The 18,739-nt window shown below is 45.3% G+C and overlaps 1 protein-coding gene across 1 annotated transcript in view; it reads left to right on the top strand.

The window, feature by feature from the left end:
* Positions 1-16,282, top strand: part of TBPL1 (TATA-box binding protein like 1) — a 40,570-nt gene extending 24,288 nt beyond the window's left edge. The window contains exons 4-7 of the mRNA XM_075338259.1: positions 2,046-2,109; positions 14,099-14,202; positions 14,310-14,404; positions 16,116-16,282. Coding sequence (XP_075194374.1) covers positions 2,046-2,109; positions 14,099-14,202; positions 14,310-14,404; positions 16,116-16,195 — 343 coding nt within the window. The 3' untranslated portion in view covers positions 16,196-16,282. The remainder of the gene's footprint in view (positions 1-2,045; positions 2,110-14,098; positions 14,203-14,309; positions 14,405-16,115) is intronic.
* The last annotated feature ends 2,457 nt before the right edge of the window (positions 16,283-18,739 follow it).

Raw genomic sequence — 18,739 nt, 5'->3', positions numbered from 1 at the left:
GGGCTGAAGGGGTTAATTTATTTTATGTTTTGATAGATCGGACATTTCTGACTGGAGCGATAACAAATGTGTATTTACAAAAAAAAATTTGCAAAAAGGCAACGTGATTTAAACAGGTGTTTTTTTTTCTTTTTAGATTTTTAACCCCTTCATGACCTGTGGCGTTCGGATATGTCATAGGTTGTGCCCCTCTCTTGATACGGGCTTGCACGCCGAGCCCGCATTTTTCCCTGCACATGTCAGCTGTTCTGATCAGACGGCATGTGCAGGTGGATCGAAGATCCACCTGCCGCTGTTAACCAGTTAAATCTTGCTGTCAATCTCTGACAGCAGGGTTTAACACACACTGGTGGGGGGCTCTGTGCGTCAACGGATTGTCATGACAGCCAGGGGGTCAGCTGATGATCCCTGTGTCTGTATGAAGATCCTCCTGTGAACGCCGGCTGCAAGCACTGCACTGTACAGCACAAGCGATTGGACGATCGCAGGTTCAAGTCCTCGAAGGGGAATAGTAAAAATAATAAAAAGCGATAACCTCCCCCCCCCAAAAAAAGTTTATATTTTGTAAAAAAAAACTAAAAAAAAAACCAAAAATGAATTGTGGAATTACACTTGTTTTGCAATTTTTCACTTGGGATTTTTTTTCCCGTTCTCCAGTACAATAATGATAAAATTATTTTTTTCTTTCAAAAGTACAGCTCGTCCCATAACAAAAACTTCATGAAAAATAAAAAAGTTATCACTCTTGGAATAAGGGAGGAAAAAAAAAATTGAAAAATCGCCAGACGGTGAAGGTTTTTTTTTTTTTGTTTTTTTTTTCACTAGTTCCCTTAGTGGAGTTAAAGCTACAATCATCCAATCGCTTGTGCTGTACAGCGGTGCGGTGTTCACAGGAGGATGTTCATTACAAACCCCAGGCTCATCAGATGACCCCTGGCTATCATGATAACCCATTTCCGCCCAGCGATCACGTCACTGGAGCACTGATGAGAGCGAGGAATGACATTCTACCTGTCGGCGATTGTTAAATCCCAATGTCAGAGATTGACAGCATGATTTAACTTAACAACCGCGGGCGGTTCTCCAAAACACCCGCGGCTGTTAGAGGAACGTCTGCTTATTTAAATCAGCTGACGTGCAAGGAAAGATGTAGGCCCAGCGTGCGCGCCCGCATCAAAGTAAGGGACACTACCCATGATGTACATAGCATGTCATGGGTCAGTAAGTGGTTAAAAGCTTTGATGAATCAGGCCGTATGTTTTAGTATCCTGCTAACGCATTTTTTCACAGCATTTACTATATATAAATTATACACTTAAAGGGGTATTCTGATAGCACCCATGCAGGCTGACATGGGAATACCCATGTTTATCAGTGGCAACAAACAGTTAGCACTATGACAATAGATGGTAATACCTCTTTTGGTACCTGTCTGATTAATTGTTTAGTCAGGAAAAAAAAGGGTTATGATGGATATGTCAAACGAATCATGATCGTTCATACAAAGCGTCACAGATGCCATTACCGTAAAAATTCCTATATTCAGTGGGCATTTTACATTGTTTACCAGCATAGTCCCTGTTTTGTGCATAACGCATGCTCTGGCATCATTACATTTTTAGAACACTTAAAAAGTATGTATCATGATTCTTATCTGCAAATAAGTTAAGACGTCTTCATGCCCAGCGTAATCTACTTAATATCTTATAAACCCCGGTGGCATAGCGAATAAAGCTACAAGGTCTCACTAATTATGGCAGTGTCTCGTAATTGAGAAAAAAAAAAATGTACAACTGCTTGGTGCAAATATTTATTTTACCATAGCCAAGTACAAAAGTCTTTGCGTCTCTACTAGTTTCCATACTTGTTTCCCACCCAGTCACAATGGATAGAAATGCCACTTTAAATAATATGTTAAGTAACCCAACACATTCCTGCAATACATGAGATGTAAGGCTGTAGACTATGAGTAAGGGTTTGATTTTATTTTGGTACTATGCCATAAATGCCCAGTAATATCATGTATTATGATTCTTGTGTTTCAGTGAAGAAGAAGCCAAGTTTGGTGCTAGAAGATTAGCTCGTTGCTTACAGAAGCTTGGATTTTTGGTATAAATATTTATCTTTAAAGGAAATAAATTTGAAACTTGGGAGAAAAAGTTGTCTCTTATACTGTATAACATGCCACTGGCAAACTGAGGAATCAATATCATGGCGAACCTTTTGGTTAATGGAGAAAGTGGGTGGAGAAGATTGCAAGATGGTATATGTTCAGGGAAGGATTAGCCGCTGTCCGCAACCATATGCATAAGGCCGGTTTCACACATCCAGCATTTCACCGGATTGCCGAATCCGACACACTCCAGTACAGTACAATGGCATCGCGCAAGCTCCAGTCACATGCTGTCATGTGACCTGAGATTGCCGCGATGCCATTGTACTGTATTGCACTGGACTGGAGTGTGTCGGATCCAGCGAAATGCCAGATGTGTGAAACCGGCCTTAGGCCCCTTCATACATCCATGTTTCCAGTATGTCGTGTCTGTTTTCACTTACAGGAGACACATTCACTTGCATACTAATTTAGTTCTATGTTGATCTTCACACCTGTTTTTCACACTGACCGTATGTCCCTGTGACTCACACGGAGAAGTGCCGTTTTATTTCCGTAAGCGTTGATTAAAAAGGGCCAAGATAAGTTTATGGGTCCCTTAATAACACGTACAGCACACGGATGACTTCTGTGTGGCGTTCGTGTGACATTGACCAGAATTAAGTGCATTCAGGAAATAGATTTTTATGTGCTAAAAATGAACAAAGATTATATATATTTTTCAGCTATTAGTCAAATAAATAAAAACAATTATGGGGTCCACCCAGTTTGGATAACTAGCAAAGGTAAGGCAACTGCCGTGAGCAGATATTAAAAGGCTGGGAAGGTTATTGGGCCCTTCTGAGCCTAAAAATACCATCTCGCAGCCGCCCCAAAATTGTCTCAACAAATAGATACACCAATTTTGGCGTTTCCCCTTGGCTCTTCCCGATTTTGTCCTGGTGCGTTGGCAATTGTGGTAATATTTTTGGGGTTGATGTCAGACGTGTAGTGTCAGCTGGCTTCAAGCCCCAGAGTTGGTTATTTGAAAAAATACTGACTCTCTTTCTGGTTCACAAATTTATTATTATTATTATTATTATTAAAAAAAAGCCATGCTGGTCTACAGTACTCCAAGGATCGCAACAAATTCCAAAAATGGCGACTTTAAACACAGAAAGAAAAGACGAGACAAGCCCATATGATGACAGGTTGAAAAAGTTAGATATGTTTAGCTTAGAAAAGGACGCCTCAGAGGAGATCTCATTTATATGTATAAATACATGTGTGGTCAATATAAAGGACTGGCACATGACTTATTTCTTCCAAAGACAATACTAAGGACCAGGGGCACTCACTGCGAGTGGCAGAAAAGCGATTCCGGCAGCTAAATCGGAAAGGGTTCTTTACAGTTAGAGCAGTCAGACTGTGGAATGCCCTACCACAAGAGGTAGTAATGGCAGATCGTATAACAGCTTTTAATAAAAGGCTGGATGATGTCCTCAGTACACACAACATTGTTGGTTATAAGTGACTTAGTGACCAAATGTAGAACTGGTGGAGGAAGGTTGAACTAGATGGACCTAGGTCTTTTTCTTTGTCGCTCCATTGGGAGACCCAGACAATTGGGTGTATAGGCTATGCCTCCGGAGGCCGCACAAAGTATTACACTAAAAGTGTAAAGCCCCTCCCCTTCTGCCTATACACCCCCCGTGCTCCCACGGGCTCCTCAGTTTTTTGCTTTGTGCGAAGGAGGCAGACATGCACGCACAGCTCCACAGATTAGTCAGCAGCAGCTGCTGACTATGTCGGATGGAAGAAAAGTGGGCCCATATAGGGCCCCCAGCATGCTCCCTTCTCACCCCACTCTTGTCGGCGGTGTTGTTAAGGTTGAGGTATCCATTGCGGGTACGGAGGCTGGAGCCCACATGCTGTTTTCCTTCCCCATCCCCCTTGGGGCTCTGGGTGAAGTGGGATCCTATCGGTCTCCAGGCACTGAGACCGTGCTTCATCCACAACTCCTGTGGAGCCTGCTGGATAGGAGCCGGGTATCGTTCAGGGACATGGCCCTGCTATTTTGAGGTACTCTGTGTCCCTGTGGGGACCGCGCACAGCAACACTCCAGCATTGCTGGGTGTGCTAGTGCACCGGGGACCGCGGCGCTGACCGGGTTAAATGTGCCATTACACACTCAGCGTCGCTGAGTGTGTTTGTGTATAGGGACTACCGCGCTGACCGCCGCTGCCATGGAAACACTGCGGCGCGGCTGGGACTTGTAGTGCGCCGGGGACTTCCGCGCCGGCCGCGCTTATACGGCGGCCGCGCTTATTACTCGAGTCCCCGGCTTTTGCGGCCTAGTCTCTTTTCCTCCCGCCCACAGCCCTGCCAGTCAGGGGAAGGGCGGGACGCTGCACAGGACGAGCAGCACTGAGAGCTGGAGCATGCTTTGCATACTCCACCCCTCTCACTGTGCACAGTGGGGCACCAGTTCCCGCACTTTCTGGGTCACGCCCACGGCTCCCTCCTCTCCCCAGGACGCCGGCAGCCATTCCTGTCAGCTCCTTGAACGCTGCAGAGGGGGACAAATTCGGAAAGACCCAGGCAGGGACTTTGGTGGCCTCACAACCGCTTTAGCGGGTGGTAAGCAGCACCTGTGGTGCTAGCCCCATTTGTGCAGAAGTGTAATTTTAAGTTATATGTTTATAGGATATACTTTACACTGTATGGTGCACAGTTGATTCTGGCTATATACCCTATTGTGTTGCTCAGGGAAGACAACAGCATGGCGCCCACAAAAGGCAGGGGTGCCAAACCACAGGCTTACTATGCTGCCTGCGCCGCATGTACGACCCCACTACAGGCAGGATCCACTGACCCTCATTGTGTCCACTGCTCGGCCCCCCTGGCACTTACTCAGCCGGAGCCTCTGCTAAGGGGGGCCCAGGGGGAACCACCTGCTGACACTGTCCAGGTGACGGATAAACTCTCTGAGACTATGGCTAAGATACTAGAAGCCTTGCAGTACAGACCGGTATCTCAGCACAGGGGCACTGTTGAATCATTGCTCCCTGGCCCCCCTCAGTTGGACCAGCAAGGTCCCCCCGGGGTGTCTCATAGATCCCAGGGTGAGGTCTCTGACACAGACCTCGGCCCCAGACCGGCTAAGCGAGCTCGCTGGAAAATTCCCTCGACATCTTCATATTGTTCAGGGTCTCAGCGGGGGGAATCTCTGGATGATGAAGCGGAGACAGCTAATCAGGATTCTGATCCTGAGGCCGCTCTCAATCTTGATACTCCTGATGGTGACGCCATAGTGAATGATCTTATTGCGTCCATCAGTCAAATGTTGGATATTTCTCCCTCAGCTCCTCCAGTGGAGGAGTCAGCTTCTCAGCAGGAGAAATTCCGTTTCAGGTTTCCCAAGCGTACACAGAGTATGTGTCTGGACCACTCTGATTTCAGAGAGGCAGTCCAGAATCGCCGTGCTTGTCCAGATAAGCGTTTTTTCTAAGCGCCTTAAGGATACACGTTATCCCTTTTCCCCTGACGTGGTCAAAGGTTGGACTCAGTGTCCCAAGGTGGATCCTCCAATCTCCAGACTGGCGGCTAGATCCATACTTGCAGTGGAAGACGGGACTTCGCTCAAAGATGCCACTGACAGGCAGATGGAGCTCTGATTGAAATCCATCTATGAAGCTATCGGCGCTTCTTTTGCCCCAGCATTCGCAGCCGTATGGGCGCTACAAGCTATCTCAGCAGGTCAAGCGCAAATTGACGCAGCCACACGCACGTCGGCATTTGCGTCTTACGCTATGAATGCTGTCCTGGACTCTGCGAGCCGCACGGCGGTTGCATCCGCCAATTTGGTGGTACTCCGCAGGGCCTTGTGGCTACGGGAATGGAAGGCAGATTCTGCTTCCAAAAAGCGCTTAACCAGTTTGCCAATTTCTGGCGACCGATTGTTTGGCGAGCGTTTGGATGAAATCATCAAACAATCCAAGGAAAAGGATACATCCTTACCCCAGCCCAAACCGAACATACCCCAACAGAGGAGGGGGCAGTCGAAGTTTCGGTCCTTTCGGGGCCCGGGCAGGTCCCAATTCTCCTCGTCCAAAAGGCCTCAGAAAGATCAAGGGAACTCCGATTCATGGCAGTCTAAGTCACGTCCTAAAAGGACTAACGGAAGTGCCGCTACCAAAGCGGCTTCCTCGTGACTTTCGGCTTCCTCAATCCGCATCCTCGGTCGGTGGCAGGCTCTCCCGCTTTTGCGACACCTGGCTGCCACGGGTAAAAGACCGTTGGGTGAGAGACATTCTGTCTCACGGTTACACGATAGAGTTCACCTCTCGTCCCCCGACTCGATTCTTCAGTTCATCCCCGCCTCCCGAGCGAGCCGAGGCTCTTCTGCAGGCGCTGGGCACTCTGAAGGCAGAAGGAGTGGTGGTCCCTGTTCCTCTTCAGCAACAGGGTCACGGTTTTTACTCCAACCTGTTTGTGGTTCCAAAGAAGGACGGGTCTTTCCGTCCTGTCCTGGACCTAAAACTGCTCAACAAACACGTAAAGACCAGGCGGTTCCGGATGGAATCCCTCCGCTCCGTCATCGCCTCAATGTCCCAAGGAGATTTCCTTGCATCGATCGATATCAAAGATGCTTATCTCCACGTACCGATTGCTCCAGAGCATCAGCGCTTCCTGCGCTTCGCCATAGGAGACGAACACCTTCAGTTCGTGGCACTGCCGTTCGGCCTGGCGACAGCCCCACGGGTTTTCACCAAGGTCATGGCTGCAGTAGTTGCGGTCCTCCACTCTCAGGGTCACTCGGTAATCCCTTACTTAGACAATCTGCTGGTCAAGGCTCCATCTCAAGAGGCATGCCAGCACAGCCTCACCGCTACTCTAGAGACTCTCCAGAGTTTCGGGTGGATCATCAATTTTCCAAAGTCAAATCTGACACCGGCCCAATCGCTGACATATCTTGGCATGGAGTTTCATACCCTCTCAGCGATAGTGAAGCTTCCGCTGAACAAGCAGCGTTCACTACAGACGGAGGTGCAATCTCTCCTTCAAGGTCAGTCACACCCCTTGAGGCGCCTCATGCACTTCCTGGGGAAGATGGTGGCAGCAATGGAGGCAGTCCCTTTCGCGCAGTTTCACCTGCGTCCTCTTCAATGGGACATCCTACGCAAATGGGACAGGAAGCCGACGTCCCTTGACAGGAACGTCTCATCCTTCCTACCCCCATCCTGGGCGCTGGTCACGACGGACGCGAGTCTGTCAGGGTGGGGGCAGTTTTTCTCCACCACAGGGCTCAGGGTACGTGGACTCGGCAAGAGTCCTCACTCCAGATCAATGTTCTGGAGATCAGGGCAGTGTATCTAGCCCTAAAAGCGTTCCAGCAGTGGCTGGAAGGCAAGCAGATCCGAATTCAGTCGGACAACTCCACAGCGGTGGCTTACATCAACCACCAAGGAGGAACACGCAGTCGGCAAGCCTTCCAGGAAGTCCGGCGGATTTTGATGTGGGTGGAAGCCACGGCCTCCACCATCTCCGCAGTTCACATCCCGGGCGTGGAAAACTGGGAAGCAGATTTTCTCAGTCGCCAGGGCATGGACGCAGGGGAAGGGTCCCTTCACCCGGACGTGTTTCAGGAGATCTGTTGCTGCTGGGGGATGCCGGACGTCGACCTAATGGCGTCCCGGCACAACAACAAGGTCACGGCATTCATGGCACATTCTCACGATCACAGAGCTCTGGCGGCAGACGCCTTAGTTCAGGATTGGTCGCAGTTTCAACTCCCTTATGTGTTTCCTCCGCTGGCATTGTTGCCCAGAGTGTTACGCAAGATCAGGGCCGACTGCCGCCGCGCCATCCTCGTCGCTCCAGACTGGCCGAGGAGGTCGTGGTACCCGAATCTGTGGCATCTCACGGTCGGCCAACCGTGGGCACTACCACAGACTGGCTGTCTCAAGGGCCGTTTTTCCATCTGAATTCTGCGGCCCTCAACCTGACTGTGTGGCCGTTGAGTCCTGGATCTTAGCGTCTTCAGGATTATCTCAAGAGGTCATTGCCACTATGAGACAGGCTAGGAAACCAACGTCCGCCAAGATCTACCACAGGACGTGGAAAATATTCCTGTCATGGTGCTCTGATCAGGGTTTTTCTCCCTGGCCATTTGCCTTGCCCACTTTTCTGTCCTTTCTTCAGTCCGGATTGGAAAAGGGTTTGTCGCTTGGCTCCCTTAAGGGACAAGTCTCTGCGCTCTCTGTGTTTTTTTCAGAAGCGCTTGGCCAGACTTCCACAGGTACGCACGTTCCTGCAGGGGGTTTGTCACATCGTCCCTCCTTACAAACGTCCGTTGGAACCCTGGGATCTGAACAGGGTGCTGATGGTTCTTCACAAACCATTGTTCGAGCCAATGAGGGATATTTCTCTCGCACGCCTTTCGCAGAAAGTGTTTTTCCTAGTAGCAGTCACTTCACTTAGGAGAGTGTCTGAGCTAGCAGCATTGTCATGCAAAGCCCCTTTCCTGGTGTTTCACCAGGACAAGGTGGTTCTGCGTCCGGTTCCGGAATTTCTACCTAAGGTGGTATCCCCTTTTCATCTCAATCAGGATATCTCCTTACCCTTTTTTGCCCTCATCCAATTCACCAATGTGAAAAGGATTTGCACTTGTTAGATCTGGTGAGAGCACTCAGGCTCTACATTTCTCGTACGGCGCCCCTGCGCCGCTCGGATGCACTCTTTGTCCTTGTCGCTGGCCAGCGTAAAGGGTCACAGGCTTCCAAATCAACCCTGGCTCGGTGGATCAAGGAACCAATTCTCGAAGCTTACCGTTCTGCTGGGCTTCCGGTTCCCTCAGGGCTGAAGGCCCATTCTACCAGAGCCGTGGGTGCGTCCTGGGCTTTGAGGCACCAGGCTACGGCTCAGCAGGTGTGTCAGGCGGCTACCTGGTCGAGCCTGCACACTTTCACGAAACACTATCAGGTGCATACCTATGCTTCGGCGGATGCCAGCCTAGGTAGGCGAGTCCTTCAGGCGGCGGTTGCCCACCTGTAGGACGGAGCCGTTACGGCTCTATTATGAGGTATTATTTACCCACCCAGGGACTGCTTTTGGACGTCCCAATTGTCTGGGTCTCCCAATGGAGCGACAAAGAAGAAGGGAATTTTGTTTACTTACCGTAAATTCCTTTTCTTCTAGCTCCAATTGGGAGACCCAGCACCCGCCCCTGTTTTTTTGTGTACACATGTTGTTCATGTTGAATGGTTTCAGTTCTCCGATATTCCTTCGGATTGAATTTACTTTAAACCAGTTTATAATTTTTTTCCTCCTTCTTGCTTTTGCACCAAAACTGAGGAGCCCGTGGGAGCACGGGGGGTGTATAGGCAGAAGGGGAGGGGCTTTACACTTTTAGTGTAATACTTTGTGCGGCCTCCAGAGGCATAGCCTATACACCCAATTGTCTGGGTCTTCCAATTGGAGCTAGAAGAAAAGGAATTTACGGTAAGTAAACAAAATTCCCTTCTTTTTCAACCTATGTAACCCCTCGTTCACCAATTTATTAGAAAGCAAAGTTTCCCGCTCCGATGTAGTAAAGAGGTTCCCACAATGTTCCTCGATTGGTGCAATCAAAGGCTACAAAGCTTTTTTGAGACTCCACAGCACACTGAACTCTATGTGACTCAGGGACTATGATTAGCGGTAATCACTGGTCACGCAGAGCACAACATGAGCCAGTAGAGGATGCTGCTCAAAAGCTATGGATTCTTAGAACGAGGCTTCATAGCCTATAATCGTCCCCATCAAGGAACATCGTGGGAACTGCTGGACTATGTCGGAGCTGGGAACTAGGCTTTCTAATAATTTGGTGAACGAGGGATTGTTTCACCTTATCTCTTTGATTCTTTCTATGTCTTTCAGGTTGCCATTTGAGGACTGTCAAAATCCTTGGTCTACTTTGGACCAGCATGGTTTTTCTGTTTTTTAAATAAATACATTGTGCAAAGAAACACGTACAGGAGGCTTGTTCAAAAATAGACAATACATTTTATTTAGAACGTACATATAATTAAAATTTAAAATAGTCGCTTTCCATATAGTTTGAAAAAATATGAGGTACCAAGTCGGATTTTATCATATCCACCCACAAAGGAACTAGCAGCTACAATCCCACATCCACTCCATGTATCTCAAAACATTAGCATAGGTTAAATGTCAATATTGGGACTGGGTTATCTCCTCACCTACCTCTGACTGGCAGTTTGAATACCCCCATCCATACACCATGGGTAAGTGTGTGATGCAAAATACTATGCAATTGATATTTAAGTAATTGATCCCATGGTGTCTCTCCATGAATTTAATACCAGTATTGACATTTAACCTATGATAATGTTTTGAGATACATGGAGTGGATGTGGGATTGTAGCTGCTAGTTCCTTGGTGGGTGGATATGATAAAATCCGACTTGCTACCTCATATTTTTTCAACCTATATGGTAAGGGACTATTTTAAATTTTAATTATATGGACGTCCTAAATAAAATTTATTGTCTAGTTTTGAACAAGCCTCCTGTACATGTTTCTTTGCACAATGTATTTATCTGAATTTTGGGAGTAGATTCTATATCACATTAATCTATACTGGGATTCTAATGTAACTAATTATGATGATCCTAAAGAATTAAGGCACTGTCACACACACAGATAAATCTGTGGCAGATCTGTGGTTGCAGTGAAATTGTGGACAATCAGTGCCAGGTTTGTGGCTGTGTACAAATGGAACAATATGTCCATGATTTCACTGCAACCACAGATCTGCCAAAGATGTATCTGTGTGTGTGACAGGGCCTTAATGTGTATCCCTTGTTGTTTATGACCTATTTGATATTTTTCTGTTTTGTTTGTTTTTTTTTTTGTTTTTTTAAATAAATGACCCAGGGAAACATTAGGATAGTGGTTTTTTTTGTTTGTTTTTTTTCTTCAAATAAAACTTTTTGGGTGTAATTTATTATTTTTACACTTACTGAGGGCCAAATAACCATGGGCCTTCCCAGCCCGATAACCAGCCAAGGTAAAGCAGACAGCTGGGTTCCAGTTATCAAAAATTGAGGGGACCTCACAAAGCTCCTCCTCCCAGTTATTTATTTGGCTTATTGTAAAATCTGTCTATATATCCATCATGTATCTTTGCACATCTTTAGCACATTAAAAACCATTCATCTCAGCATCATGCCTTTTTGCTAGGATGGATGGATGTCACACGTATACACAATGACATGTATATCAAAATGAAATGACATGTATGATGTCGAGATGACATGTCTGTACACATGGATGGTCTAAACGAAATTACGTTTATGAAATCGAAATGACATGTATGTACACATGGATGGTCTAAACGAAATGACATGTATGATCTTGAAATGACTTGTATGTACAGGGATGGCCAAAAGTATTGGCACCCCTGCAATTCTGTCAGATAAATTCTTTGGTATTATTATCTTCATTTATTTTGCTTGCAATGAAAAAACACAGAGAATGAAACAAAAATCAAATCATTGATCATTTCACACAAAACTCCAAAAATGGGCCAGACAAAAGTATAGGCACCCTTAGCCTAATACTTGGTTGCACAACCTTTAGCCAAAATAACTGCGAACAACCGCTTCCGGTAACCATCAGTGAGTTTCTTACAATGCTCTGCTGGAATTTTAGACCATTCTTCTTTGGCAAACTGCTCCAGGTCCCTGAGATTTGAAGTGTGCCTTCTCCAAACTGCCATTTTGAGATCTCTCCACCGGTGTTCTATGGGATTCAGGCCTGGACTCATTGCTGGCCACTTTAGTAGTCTCCAGTGCTTTCTCTCAAACCATTTTCTAGTGCTTTTTGAAGTGTGTTTTGGGTCATTGTCCTGCTGGAAGACCCATGATTTCTGAGGGAGACCCAGCTTTCTCACACTGGGCCCTACATTATGCTGCAAAGTTTGTTAGTAGTCTTCAGACGTCAAGCAGTCCAGTGCCAGAGACAGCAAAGCAACCCCAAAACATCAGGGAACCTCCGCCATGTTTGACTTTAGGGACCGTGTTCTTTTCTTTGAATGCCTCTTTTTTTTTTCCTGTAAACTCTTATGTTGATAGCTTTTCCCAAAAAGCTCTACTTTTGTCTCATCTGAGCAGAGAACATTCTTCCAAAACGTTTTAGGCTTTCTTAGGTAAGTTTTGGCAAACTCCAGCCTGGCTTTTTTATGTCTCGGGGTAAGAAGTGGGGTCTTCCTGTGTATCCTACCATACAGTCCCTTTTTATTCAGACGCCGACGGATAGTACGGGTTGACACTGTTGTACCCTCGGACTGCAGGGCAGCTTGAACTTGTTTGGATGTTAGTCGAGGTTCTTTATCCACCATCTGCACAATCTTGCGTTGAAATCTCTCGTCAATTTTTCTTTTCCTTCCACATCTAGGGAGGTTAGCCACAGTGCCATGGACTTTAAACTTCTTGATGACACTGCGCACTGTAGACACAGGAACTTCCAGGTCTTTGGAGATGGACTTGTAGCCTTGAGATTGCTCATGCTTCCTCACAATTTGGATTCTCAAGTCCTCAGACAGTTCTTTTGTCTTCTTTCTTTTCTCCATGCTCAATGTGGTACACACAAGGACAAAGGACAGAGGTTGAGTCAACTTTAATCCATGTCAACTGGCTGCAAGTGTGATTTAGTTATTGCCAACACCTGTTAGGTGCCACAGGTAAGTTACAGGTGCTGTTAATTACACAAATTAGAGAAGCACCACATGATTTTTCAAACAGTACCAATACTTTTGTCCACCCCCTTCTTTATGTTTGGTGTGGAATTATATCCAATTTGGCTTTATGACAATGTTTTTCTTTTCTTTTCATTGAAGACAAATTAAATGAAGATGATAATACCAAAGAATTTGTGATTGCAATCATTTTCAAGAAGAAACTGAGTATTATCTGACAGAATTGCAGGGGAGCCAATACTTTTGGCCAGCACTGTACATATGGATGGTCAAAACAAAATTACATGTATAATATCGAAATGCATGTATGTACACATGGATGGTCAAAATAAAATGACATGTATGTACACATGGATGGTCAAAACTCATGTTTTTTTTAAACGGACATGTGAAGGGGCCTAAGATTGTATAATGCCACAGGTAGTCACTTGGATAGACCTCGGCACAGGGTTTTATATTAAAGCTGCATAAAGCTTATTGTCCTTCTACACGTCATGGCTCCAAAATAAAAACAGCCTTCCTTCAGTACAAATGAATATCAAATAGTCCTTCCTTCAGGTACAATGCACAAAATAAATGTAGCAGCCTCACCAATGTCTGTATTCCAGGTAGAATCATCCCAGCTAGTATTAGGGTATGTGCGCACGTCTCTGCGTTCTATTCCGTAGCGTTTAAGTCATTGCATGTGCGTTTCAAAACGCACCCGAAAAGCTGCGTTTTGAAAGCATTGTGCATGCAGAATTCATGCGTAATTCATGCGTTCTGGATGCTTGCTCTGACATAGACAGAGTGGGAAAAGTATCCGGAACGCACAAAAGTGACATGTTGCTTTTTAGAACGCAGAGTTTTGGCAAAATATTTCAGCAGCCGAAACGCTGCATTCTAAAACGCAACGTGCGGATGGAATTTGTACAATCTTCATAGATTGTGCTGGGGAGGCAGGACGCATGCTTTTATGCTGCGGTGCATTTAAAAAGCACACGAGCGCACACAGCCTTTAACTCGTTCACCAGACGCACGCCTCTTGTCAGCTGCACATTGCTCAGCTATCCCAGCTGCTGTCAGTAGCTCTGTAATCCCTGTGCAGCATTATAGGAAGAGTCTTCTTCACCCAGACTCTTTTGGTTGCTTCTAAATCCCGGATCCAAAACATCCAGTCCATCCACGCCCTTACCTCCTGCTTTCTTACTATATTTATTATATGTATATTTTATTCACCATGTTGATTTTGTTGTATTCTAACAGGTGAAATTCACAGAGTTTAAAGTGGTCAATGTGCTGGCAGTGTGCACCATGCCATTTGAAATAAGACTACCGGAATTTACTAAGAATAACCGACCTCATGCCAGGCAAGTTCTTTTATTTATGGTATTTAACCTTTTTGTTCTTTTTTTTTTTTTTTTTTAGGTGTTCTACTATTTTATTTGAAACTTAAAATGTCATTGTGTTTGTACAGTTACGAACCTGAACTTCACCCTGCCGTTTGCTATAGGATAAAGTCTTTAAGAACAACACTACAGATATTCTCCACCGGAAGTATTACAGTTACAGGTAATCCAAATACTGGACAGGGACCCCCTAAAAATTAACCCTAAATGTGCAGCAAATGTTAGCCTCCTCAACTAATGCATTTGTCTTACATATAGCAATGGTAGTATTAAGGACGGGACCATTTCTTCTGATCATACATTGCTGGCCTATTCTAAGTATAGTCCATCATACCCCCCCATCCTACCAGTCCTTGCAAATATGTCAGTAAGGTCATACCCTGTATACTTTTAAGTAAAATAATTCCCTTTTAAAAGGTGCATATTATGCATTTGTCTGGTAAATTATAATGATCTTGCTCTAAGACCTCATTCAGTAATTTTACTTGTGTGTAAAAACAGTAATGGTTTCATCAGTGTTTGGTTGGAATCAGTTTTTACCATCAGACTTTATTTTTCTCTTGGATAGTTAAAAAAAACAAAACACAAATGGGAGGTTTCTCAAGCTTGTTATATCAAACAAAGGAGAATAAGACATGGCACTCAGTTGTGATCAGCGCTACCTGAAGTCGCGGTATGAGTGCCAGCTTAACACAGCAGTGGATACCGCGACGTTGGGTAGTGCTGATCACAGCTCCAGGAGATCCTGAAGACCATAGAAAGGGCACACTGATGAAGGTCTGTTATGACTGAAACCTCTATGCTGGTCTTTCAGTTCTTTCAATAAATCACCACTTTATCGCCATATCTGAGTACCAAATCTTGTTCTCATCTATGACAGGTCAGGAACCTACTTGCGCACCACTTACAGAAGTGCCGTGATATCTACTCTACTGTTATATCACATAGTCAGTGACTGTCCAGTTTTTTTTTTCATATACAGTGGAACCTTGGTTTACGAGAACAATCCGGTCTGGGAGTGTGCTTGTAAACCAAGTTACTCGTCTAGCAATGCAAAATTTCCCATAGGAAATAATGAAAGCTCAGGCAATTCATTCCACAACTTATGCAATGTCCCATCCTGGCCCCCTATTTTGCCATTCCACACACGCACAAACACGCACATATTATGCTCACCTTACCTTCCGTTCCCTCACTGGCCTCCTGGTTCTTGTAGTCTGCAGGTATGTGTATCCAGTAACGATTGGACCGATGCCGGAGCTTCCCCAGTCAGAGTGTCAGCAGCAGACACCATAAGCAGGAGCCACTTGCCTCTGATTGGCCAGTGCGCTTCCTTTGAGAAGCGCTGACAGCGGAAGTTCCTCCATCGTCGCGATGGCTACCAGATACACATCCTGTACCGGCGAACTTCAAGAACCATGAGGCTGGCGATGGAAGGTAAGGTGAGCATAATATGTGTGTGTGTGTGTGTGTTTGTGTGGACTGCAAAAGCGGGTCAGAACGCGGTTTAAAGTACGGAACCGGAAGTGTGTGCGGTGAGTATTTGCTCGTACAGCAAAGCTTGCTCATAAACAGAGTTACAAATTTACATCAAGCTTTACTCGTATAGCGAAATACTCGCACACCAAGTTACTCGTAAACCGAGGTTCCACTGTACCTGCACTGGTGACTGTGAACCAAGATTCGGATCTAAATCGGGACATGTTACAATAATTGTGTGGGTCACTTGGTCTACAAAAATATACAGACGTGAACAGCTTTATAGACTATAATATGTACAAGATTTATCCTTGAAAATCAGATAAGAGTTGTAGAAGAATAACTGACGTCTTAATGAGCCGTAAGCCCTTTGTGTATTTCTTTTTTTTTTTCAGGCCCAGATGTGAAGTCCGTTGCAACCGCTGTGGAGCAAATTTACCCTTGTGTATTTGAAAGCAGAAAAGTAATTTTGTAAATAACCACTTCTACGTTGAGATTTTATGTCCATGCACCTTTTTTAAGAAGAAGAAAAAAAAAAAAAAAAAAAGAATAAAATCTGTAACATGATCAAATAAACAGGACCAACAAAGGGACAACTCTTTTTAATCGTCTTCTAATCAGTGTTGAGACGCTGCATCCAGAGACATTTCTGTGTTTTTAGGAAAGGACTGTTTACAAGACTTGGACCTGCTGCTTTGAAACAACCGTGCTATTTATTTGTGAAGTAATTCCCATGTACTCTTACGGAGAGCGCTGTAATGATGTGCACTAACGCAAACCCTCTGTTTGAGCTTGTGGTTTATTTATAGTCTTTTCATTTTGATTTTATTTTTCTATTTTTTTTTTTTTTTTTTTTTTTTTTTTTTTTAAATATGGGCACCAAAGAAACTGTTAAAAGTTTTCTTCTCACTCATTGAATGTTTTATAAATATTCTGTTGTCATAGCACAAAAGATTTCTTTTCTTGGTCATGTAAATATTTTTTAATAAAAAAAAAAAAAATTGGTAGCAGGTTTTCAGTTTTTATAATCCTATGCGTCAATTGCTGCATTGGAGTAGATTCAGAGGAGGAACCGGGTATTCAGCCGCGCTATCGCCACATCGGAATGTGATGTTATTTTATGTCTTTAATCTTTCATGCACAGGTCAATGCGTTTCAGGGGTCGCAGCCCCCTTCATCAGAACAGGCAAAAACATAAATAATCTCAATTGCTGCATTGTGATATGCTTGAAATTACTTTTAGTAAGGAGGGTTGGACTTGGTACACAAAAAAGGATCCTCCGGGGATGGGTCACACTAATGGGACCCCGAGATTTTCCTAAACAAATCTCCATTTGGAGTGAACATAACTTATTTGTTGCTCTGATTCCACATTCAGAACATCATAATTAGGGATGAGCGAATGTATTCGACACTATTTGGTATCTGACGGATAACAGGCTATTCGCACCATTCGGTATCCTAAAGCTAATATGGTATTCGCTCCGATACTTTCATTTTTATTTCTGACTTCCTAGCACCTGTTTTCCAGCCAATTAACACATCTGATGTTGCTTGCCTTCACAGTAACGCCGCAGCCATCTTTGTTGTGGTGTTACTGTGATTAGTTTGGCCGCACAGCGTCATCTACATACACGTTGGCGCTGCTTCCGGGAACGATACATATATAGTCCCCGCTGCTCCGGCTTCCAGCTCCACGAAGGAGAGAGAGGGAGTGATCCAACGTGAAATTATTCGGGTTTTCATAGACTTGCATTGCGTGTCGGATATTCGCGAAGTCTGATATTTTGGTATTCAATCATCCCTAATAATAATCCTTAAAGGGAATCTGTCAGGATTTTGCTATGCAAGCTTAGGACAGCATCCTGTAAGAGATAAACAAAAAGCAACCATGCTTCTCATCTGTGCTTGTGCTATTGTTTATGTAATCTTTTGACTTTATTACCCTTTGATTAACATTACAGGACTAGAAACTGGCCCTCAGAGCAGTCCCACACGCCCCCTGCTGTGATTGTACATTCACTATGAGGTGTCTATCTATTGAGAGCCTGGTGTGGGCGGGACAGCTGCCTGGACTCAGGGACGTGTTTACCACTCTTATATCTTTTGTATCATTCTTGCAATGGCACCGCTGACTTTCTTTTATTTCATATTTACGGTATTTTCTGTATTATAAAACGCACTTTCCCCCTAAAACTGGGGGTGCATCTTAGAATCCGGATGTGGCTTACCAGGATGGCGGTGGTGGAGCGGTGTCATAGGAGGCAGGGTCGGCGATACTGCGGGCGCAGAGGAGCAGCTCAGGAGGGTCACAGGATGAGGTGTCTCGGCGACTGGGGCCTTGATCTGACTCTGGGCTCCATTGAATCGCCCGCCATTGACTCAATGAACTTCAGGAAAATGACAACGCGTGCGCAGATTGACGCGATGGACTTAAACAAAATGGCCACGGAGTTTAATCTGCGCACGCACCGCCTCCTTGGCTACTTTCTTGAAGTCCATCTTATCAACCGTGGGGGATTCAATGGAGCCCACAGTCGGATCAATGGCACCCGCCGCCGAGACACCCCATCCTGTGACCCTACTGAGTAGCTCCCCTGCAGATCATTGACACCTATATCCGCTGTGACACCCCCGCAGTATCACCGACCCTCCTGAGCCGAAACACCACCTCCTCTGAGCCAGCATGCATCGCTGACCCTGCCTCCTGTGACCTTCTTGAGCCACTCCACCAGCGCTGCTCCTCCCCCGTTGAGCATTAGGATTATAAGATGGACACTCATTTTAACATTAAATATAATTTTTTTCATATTTTCCTCCTAAATTTGGGGTGCGTCTTCTAATCCAGTGCGTCTTATAAAATGAAAAATATTACATACACATATATAGCACAAGATAATGGCGTGGCTGCCAGTGATGGCCGGGCATGACGCGATCCCCGCCGGCGCGTGCTAGATCACGCTGTCAGAATGTGGAGATCCACTCGCACCTGATCAGCCGATAAGATTAGCCGACATGT

This window comes from Anomaloglossus baeobatrachus, chromosome 3 (genome assembly GCF_048569485.1).
Source record: "Anomaloglossus baeobatrachus isolate aAnoBae1 chromosome 3, aAnoBae1.hap1, whole genome shotgun sequence".
NCBI classification, from domain to species: Eukaryota; Metazoa; Chordata; class Amphibia; order Anura; family Aromobatidae; genus Anomaloglossus; species Anomaloglossus baeobatrachus.
This window is presented reverse-complemented; position numbering and strand designations above follow the sequence as displayed.